Below are 8771 nucleotides of genomic sequence, written 5' to 3' on the forward strand. Positions count from 1 at the left end.
TTGAACACCCTTCAGACGAGCTCCGAGTCGTGATACAGGTACTTCAAATTTGTGTGCAATTGCTGCTACCTTTGGATACTGTTCTTGACTGCTGAGAATGGAGGTAATAGCAGCCTGGATTCGGATTTCAATATCAGCATAGGGGTCAACATGTTGACTTGGAAGAACAAAGGAGGTTGCAGGAGCCATAGTTGATGGTGAAAGAGATAATTGTCTATTAGAGATAATTTAAGAAATATAAACTGACAAGAAGTCTGAATAATTTACAAAATTATAATTACAATACTATTTTGAGTGATGATAGTATGATTAAGCTGTGAGGTTTGATTAAGCCACAAAATTACAATGGTAAGCCACAAAGTCATATTGAGCCGTAAAGTCATGTTGAACTGTCAGGCACTCTGGAGGAGTGCCCAAGGTTGCGAGAGAGCGAGCAACCATGGGTTGTGGCTAGCAGCCACAACCTTGGCACGAGTAGTCAAAGCGGACTTAAATTCCCGAAATCAATGTATCATATCGTCAAATCTTCCAAGGTAGATTTCTCTCCGGACCCGACGCATTGCCCACCACAGTCGCGCGCTAGTAACCACAAATAAGGAAGATGAAAAGAAGTAAAAATCATTCGACATATGAAGGAGTGAATAAATGAGTGAACCGACCAAGGAAATGGGGTAAAAAGGCCCAGTCGGGGGAAAGGAGAAGAGAGTAGGAATGGAAAAGGGGGCATATTTTAGTAGTACCATAATTCAGGCAGAAAAACAAGATGAAAGGTATCCCTCACAAAAACCGACAAACTCTCCACAATTTGTCTCAGCCGCCACGATCACCGTACCATATCACAGCTTAAAACCCTTTCACTGCTACGAAAAGCCGTCAAAAACACTCTTCCCATCCAAGCTCTTCCGTATCGTCCGAGTCTCCATCCCACTCCTCATCCTCATCCTCGTCCTCCACTGTACTGATAGACCTGGCACTATCCATATCCTCACCCTCATCCTCCGAAAACACCCTTGCCTCAAAACTAGCCAAGCTCACCATGTCCAGCAGACAATCTGAATAATTGCTATCCGCAAGACTCTCAACTTCTGTTCCTTCGCCGCACTCTTCCGGCGGGGACTGAGGGACTGGTTGGGGCTGCGGGTCGCCAAAAACTCCGCCGGTGCCATCGTCCAAGCCGTCCGTCCACAATGGCAAAAATTTCCATTCTGCATCGGAGAGACAGAGTAGGAAGTTGTCGTCAGGCCAGCTGGTCGGGTCGTACATGGTGGGTATCTCCGTGAACGGTGAGCTGATGAAATGCACGTAACTCAGAGACTGTTTCCATATTATGTCGAGGGCGATGTGTTGAGAGCTAGAAATTTCGGGCGGGTCCCGCGGTGGCGATTCCTGGTCCATATTTTGCCCAGATCCCCAGTTTCCTGCATACCTTTTCAGATCGAGATCAGTGAACGGATTGTAATCCCGGTCGTAATCTTGGGTGCGATTTGGATTCTGTGCTGTGGTGCAGTCGTATAAGGTATAATCTAGAGTAGCATGAACTCCAACGCCTGCCGCACTGCTTGATTCCGGATTGCCACCCCCGTTGTATTTGAATAAGTCTTGGAATAGTTCACGTTCATCCAGCAAAGGACCTAGTAGCGGATCATGTGAACCCTCAGCCTCCTTCGCCCAAGCACCTAACCATATAGGCAAGTCACCCTCCGCTACAGACCCTGTAGAGTTGGGATGAACCTGAAGACTAGAACTTTGGGGCTCCTCTGCTACGGGTGGCTCTTGAACATGCTCAAAGTCAACCGCCTTTCCTTTCCCTTTTCTATCATAATTCAATGGCGCCATCTGACCGTCGATTGCTTCATGGACACCCGATATATGGAAAACTTCCGGCTCGCCATAATCTTCATTTCCAGCAACAGTAGATACTGAGCACGTTGATGCCTTTTCATCCCCAGATTTCTCCAGAGAACACCTGCGCTTACTGCTATTGCCAATTCGTGGAGTAACAGAGTTAATTTCCTCCCTTGAAGCAACCCCTTCTACCACTTCACCATCCCATGGAGATCCAGACATAGACTTCCGCTTGATGGGATTCGCAATTTCGATCCTGATTCCCCGTGGGGTGCTCTTCGCCACAAGATCTTCACTAACCTCATCAATGTGTGTATAGCTCGGTGGGGGCTCGCTACTTGGCTCGTAACCGGGAGGGTGTATGTCCTCGTCTTGTTGGAAATCAAGGGCATTGAAATCGTCGGGCAGTGTTTGAGAGTCGGGTCGATCTGGGCGTCTTTCGTCACCACTAGCTACCCTCCTCGGCGGTAGGACAGGGAAAGAGTCCCCGGTGCGAGATCTATACCGAGGGCATTAGCTACCAAAAACCGAGCTCCCCCTCGATGTAGGACGATGGAGCAGCACACTCACAGTTCATCCCCAGGCGTTTCACCACGGCCGATCACCCCTCGTGCCGTCGACAAGTCGGAGATTCTTTTGGGAGGTTGGGCTCGTTTAGGGTGTGGATGTTTTCCTTTTATCCTCCTCACGTTGTATCTTCGAACACATTCCTGCCAAAGATTTTGGGCATTATAGACGTTCTCATCGAACATTTCCCAGAAACAGTCAGCGGATAGACCCCCCAACTCCTGCCAAAATGGCCTGGTGAATAAGAGCGAGTCGTAGCGCAGACGGCCTCCGGATAGGTATGGACTTCTGAGGACAGGCGCCAGTCTGTCAAATACTGCATCCGTAATTGCATCACGTAGCGCGATGCTGGCCTCGTAAACTTCGTGGTCCAGATTTGGGATAGAGAGAACTCTAGCCAGTTTTTCATATTCGGATATCCAAATAGGATTGTAGAGCCACTCACGGACAGACATGAGATGGTCATGGGCTTTTTTAACACGCGCCTTCAAAGACCAACAAGCATGCATAATATTGCGTTTCCAAGGTAGAGCCGCTTCTGGAATTCTGTCGAAGCAACGGGCATCCTGTTCAGAATCCGATTCATTGGCACGGAGCATTTTCCCAACGAGAAGCGCAAATGCGTCCTTGAACAAGACCTTACTTTTAAGGTCATTAGCTATTTCCATCACGATCTCTGGATATTTTCCTATGAATTTCCCGTCGGCGTATAACCAACTCGTGGCGTGATCAACAACGGCCGATTCGCAATTGAGCAGGACTGCCACCTTACATACGGTATACCACATGGGAGTGGTACACAGTTGTGGATCCAACCCATGAATAATATGGAGTATCCTCTCAATGGCTGCACTGTGGCGTCTTGTGGAATGGGCTGCCGGCGGAGTTGGCTCAATCCATTCACCCTTCATCAGCTCTACTCCAGCATCTCCAGTACCAGATCCTCGCCGTGTCACTTTAACCTCGGAGAGGTCAACATCTGAGATGGAATCGCAATTCTCCTCAGTAGTTTCCCACGTACCGTGTTTATGCAAGTCTGCGATACGCCTTTCCGAGTTGACCTGCCACAGTTCTCTCTGATATTGGTGGTCATCATCCTCGAGGTATGCTCCGTTGGGAACCCCGCTCTGCCATTCAAGAACTACCTTTGGACAGTAGAGCTTTAGAACAGCATCCAAGGCTTCGGGTCCCTCCTCCGGAGGGCTCAGATCGATAACGTATTTGATCCCCTGTGGAAGGACGTTGACCAGTCTCCTCTTCCTCAAAGCCCTATGCTGAGATGTAGGCCCAAGCAATTCCCTGAAAACCGCTGATCCACTCGCAAGGAGGGCTTTTGAAGAAACCCGATGAGGGGGGTTGGGTGATGTGTTGGGCGAGATGAAAACGAGAGTGTCGGCATCGGTAACGTTTAGCAAAGGAAGCTGTAATTTCCTAGCAAACATGGCGTCGACAGCCCAGAGTCCGCTCTCGATCGTTACCGAATGGGAGACAACTGGATAACCGAGCTGTTTGCTCACTTCCAAAAGGAACTCGACTTCTCACTGGTTCCGTTAGATTCGAATGACGACTGCAAAGGATTGTGACGGGTGAATATTTTAGGAGAGAGTTAACACCCCAAGAGGACGTTAGAGAGCGGGGGGGAGGGGGAGGAAGGTATCGGCTGGGGCAGAAGGCAGAGAGCAGAACCGTACTCAAGTACAGTACCAAGCGCCAGCAAGAGTAGCGGTGACGGGAAGTGACAGAGGGCAGAGTGCTGAAGGTTGCGCACGTCAGTAGTTTACCTGAGGTAGCCTTGCTGCTTGGTATCAGAAACGCAGGGCAGTCATGTGCTTGAGAAATACCAGCACCAATATAGCATACCATGATACGCATTGGCCAGCCAGCTATGGTCGGTTTAGAGTCATCGGTTCGGTGCGACTGCCTCCACTCGAGGACCCGCCCGCACCGGTGGACTAACAATTCCCACCACCACCACCACCACCATTGCCTGCTGCGTGTCAGCAAAGCGACAGCTCTTCCATATGGCGGAATTGGTGCGGTAGGTACCGATGTACTCGAGTACTCTTACAGTACCGGGAGCCGGTGCTGGATTTGAGTACTGTTCTCGAGTACAGTACCGGTACTCGAGTACTCGAGTAAAGGCACAACGAAGCCCAGACGTGCATCGAGCATTGTTGTCGCACAAACCTGGCTGAGCCTGCGGTATGTCTCTCCCGTAAGCCAATCGATAACTCAATGCAAGACACCATTCTTAACCGATTTGAATAACGCATCGGGTGAGCCATGGCCAATAAATTGATCAATAACCCTATAACCCTATGCAGTTCCTCGACGCGTTTCCCCGTCAGAGCAGCTCGTAAAGCGCGCACAAGTTAGGCTCGAAATCGTCACAATTACTGGGCAGTTACCGATACCGGTACAGTACACCTCAAATGAAAGCGCTGGTACCGGTACCCGAGTGTACTCGAGCACATACCAGTACAGTACTAGCAGCGCCAGGGATGCGAGCAATAAAATAGTACGGTATCATAGCTAAAAAGACAGAGTGCACAGTATTGCATGCATTCGAGTGCCGCTACTCGTTGGGAAGCTACCGGTATGACAGACAGTGACGGGTAATTTGTATGAGTAATGAATACTGGAGTGCTCTTTGTTGGGTGCTTCTTGCTGTGAATGGGTTGCTCCGATAAGTAAGGCGATCCCGGCATCTAAATCTTAACCCATGATCCCCAGCGTATCACCCTAAACGGGATTTACGGGAAGAGCCTCAACCACTATCCCCTTGCAAGTTGAAGCGAACTCTTGTGCATGTCACGGGTGCCCATCATGCAACAAGATGGTAGTTCATGAGTACCATACAAGTACCCCCCTACACCCGAGTCCATCGATTGCTTCATTTTTATCTGAAATACCGGTACTATACAGTACTTATTGTACAGCACTTGTGGTACCGCTGCGGGTACGAACATTTCAACTCGTCTTCAAGAGCATCTACTGCACTAAATCACCTTGTGTAAAACACCTTCACAAGCACCCGGGAAAAGCGGCAGCAAGGCTCCTCAAATGCTGTCTTGTTTTCCGGACTCCCCACCCCTGGTGCGGTTGATTTTTGTTTTAGGCGGCAATCTAGCAATTGGTCGTGTCACCCGCCGCCCTGCCCATTTGGGATTCTCCAGCTGCAGTCAGATGGCCTACCCTTGGACTTGCAGAAGCGTATCCACTCTAGTTCACACCCTTCTAATGCTAACGGGCGTGAGGCTGTGAAGCCGTGTCGGACATTGATTTTTAGGCACCGCAATGGTTCTGGGTCGATTATATAGGCCACATTTTCCGGGTATAGTATACACCACTGTATCAGAAACAGATTCTGTCAGAATCCAAGGAGGGTGCTGGAAGTGGTAGAGGCAAATGATGTCAGTAGACTTATCAAATGATAAGTAATTAGCTTGTCACATGCCAGGATACGGAATGAGGACAGGTGGTGGAGCCTGAGCTGTCATACTACAGCAGAACATGGAATCAGTGACAGAAATTGATGAATCACCTTACAGCAGGCATATTATCACTTGATATCAGTTTGCAAAATTACTTTCAAACAATTAGGTTTTTATAAAAATAACCCTAACGGCAAATAGGATCTCCTAGTTTATAAATAACTTACCTTCAATATAAGGACATAAAACCTTATTTGTATTACAAATTTGGAATATGCATTACTATCCAATGCGCTTAAGGAATTAGAATAATACAAAGTGTGGAGAATGAACAGAAAATTTAAATACAAGATAATAAAAACAAAGCAGGTACAATATCAGCCAAGGTCACTAAAAATATCATCTGTTTGATCTTCTATCTGTCCCATATCTGTCCCCTCATCCCTTAGGAGTGTAGAGTAACTTTCATGACCTTCTTCTATTAGATGTAGGTGGTTACTGTCCTCAGAAGGTGGACACTCCAGATTAGAACCATTGTGGGATTGTAATTCTTCTGGACTTGGTTGGTAGAGATTTTATTCTTCCTCTAATATCGGGAGATGAATTCTAGATTAGTATAGTTATATGTTAGTTATAAGTACCAACAATACAAAATATGATCTTAGAGGTTACTTACCTCATGAAGTCATTATCAACAACGTCCCGAAACAGGGAAGATAATTTGCGAAAGATCTTTGACCACCAGACATTTTTTGCTAGGTTGGGATTAAAGTCATGACTTGTAATATGCCGCTTGAAACAAAATTAGTATATATTATATAAATGATGAGCAGAATTAATTCTTACCCACTCAGCAGCTACCACTTGAAGTTCTGTTATTTTTTCTTCTGTACGACCCGTAAACATAGATGGTGTAAATAGGTATTGAGCAAATGCTGTTATTGGAAACTGACGAAAAGTACTATTCATGAGTCATGATTTAAATTTGCTCTTTTCCTCAGAAATAGCTTCGGAAATATTATAATGTACTGCTGCCTTTTTTGTGGTAAAGGTAGTAGGAGTCATTTTTCGAAGATCCCTTCGACAAAACGTTTCTTACATCAATCATATTTGTCTAAAAGTATAATAAATTGATGCTTAGAGTTTTATTACACCAAGTTTGATATAGTCAAACCATCTCTCATCTCGCAGATCAAGACGTGTAAAGATGGATTTCACATAGTTTCGAATCAGAATCTTCTCTTTAGTTAGCTTGTTATCATAAATGCATGGGGAATTTAATAAACTCCTTCATCTTTTGTAAGCTTTTCATCATACTTTTGAATACTAGCATTAATACTTTGTATTTGGCCTCGTAAAATCTTTAAAGCGTTAAATATCTCAACATCTCTTCACAGTAAATTTGGTGACTATTATATGTCAGCTAATGATATACTTAATGAATAAAAGAACTCACATTGACAAAGGTTTTCTGAGTAGGAAATCCAAATGGCTATTCAGTTCTCAAGTCCTGCCAGATTTCTAAAGAAGGCTGAATAACATGTTGTAAAACTTTGAGATCTTATTGTTGCTTATCAAACTTTTTTTCTAAGAGGTCTTGGTTCAGAAGAATCTTTTCAAGCAGTTCACAAAGTGGTTGAGAATTCTGAGAAAGTGTCTACTGTCCTCTTGGAGACAAATGTCTAGGATGCTAGTAATTTTTATTTTCTCTGTGGAGTCTTATTATTAGTAATTAGTTCACACATTCAAGTAGAAGAATGAAAATTTCTTTATGAAAAACTAAATATTTACCTCATAGATTGTTGAATTGCCAACAGTATTATGAAGGGAAAAAGTAGGAGGTGTAAGTGTAAACAAAGAGGGTGGCTGATGCAAAGATTGACTATATAAACTTGCGGCTGTGGTCAGCTGATAATAATGTTGGTGAGAGATACTATGCTGATGTGAAGTCCAAATTACTGGAGTTCGTCTAGGTTGTTCAGATCCTTGGGGTTGTCAGTGAATATTAAAAAGCTCATCGATATCATCCATTATAGAGTTGAGTGGATTTGGAAGGAAGCATGAAGTAATAGTTGAAAGAGTAAATAATTATGAAAGAGAAAACTTAGTAGATAGAGTAATAAGAGTTGTGCAACAGCCAAAGATGTCAGTTTGGTATTAAATATGAAGTAAAAGATAATCTTGTAGGTAGAACAAATTGTGACTACCTATTGGGGAGTAACCTAAAATAATATTGAATAAACGGAAACATACCTAAGCCCTGTTTGTGGGCAAAGAAAATTATCGAAGAATTCTCCCATGAAATAAGAAATTAGAGATCCCAAAGAAGTATTGAGATAAAACTATTCAAGTTCACTTCTAACAGAATGGCTTTCTTAGAGATTTATCCAGATATAGTCATCAAATAAGTTCATGACTACAATGTCCGTTATACAATGATGGATAAATTCTGTGGATAGATAACCTTGTTCGACACTGTACTACAGAAAAGCATGATCAGGCCACATATGATACAAAGTATCTTGGACCAACCCATCGATGGCAGGAATGGCTCACCTTAAAAAGCAAACACAATCTGGAGGACTCAATTGAAAAGTTCCTTAAAGCTGATAATTCCGGAAGTCAACGTCAAATATATGAAGCTCTTCAGGTCAAACTTTCAAACAAGGAAGCGTCTGGCTTCTTTGTTGGAACTTGATCTATCAATAATACGCCAAGTGAGAGATTAAATGAACCAGCAAAATCACAGACAATAGCTGACCAAATACACTATGGTATGTTTGAAGAAACTTCTATTCAAGGGTTAGATTTGATAATTAACGAGCTTATAGGTTTTGAGAGTGATTATGTAAACGAGAGTACTATGCCAGTATCAACTTCTTTGGAGTCACCTGAGGAACTCATAAGTGAGGAAGACTCAAATTT

General features: G+C 44.4%; 1 protein-coding gene; it reads right to left on the reverse strand.

Annotated features, from left to right (window-relative positions):
* Positions 1-494: 494 nt before the first annotated feature.
* GSTUM_00005798001 (uncharacterized protein) lies at positions 495-4066 on the reverse strand. XM_002837921.2 has 2 exons: positions 2416-4066; positions 495-2344 (listed from the first exon to the last, which is right to left on the reverse strand). The coding sequence occupies exons 1-2, from the start codon at positions 3852-3854 to the stop codon at positions 874-876; spliced, it is 2910 nt and encodes a 969-aa protein (XP_002837967.1). The 5' UTR covers positions 3855-4066; the 3' UTR covers positions 495-873.
* Between the last annotated feature and the right edge of the window lie 4705 nt (positions 4067-8771).

The sequence above is a fragment of the Tuber melanosporum genome (assembly GCF_000151645.1).
Source record: "Tuber melanosporum whole genome shotgun sequence assembly, scaffold_21, strain Mel28".
Lineage (NCBI taxonomy): Eukaryota > Fungi > Ascomycota > Pezizomycetes > Pezizales > Tuberaceae > Tuber > Tuber melanosporum.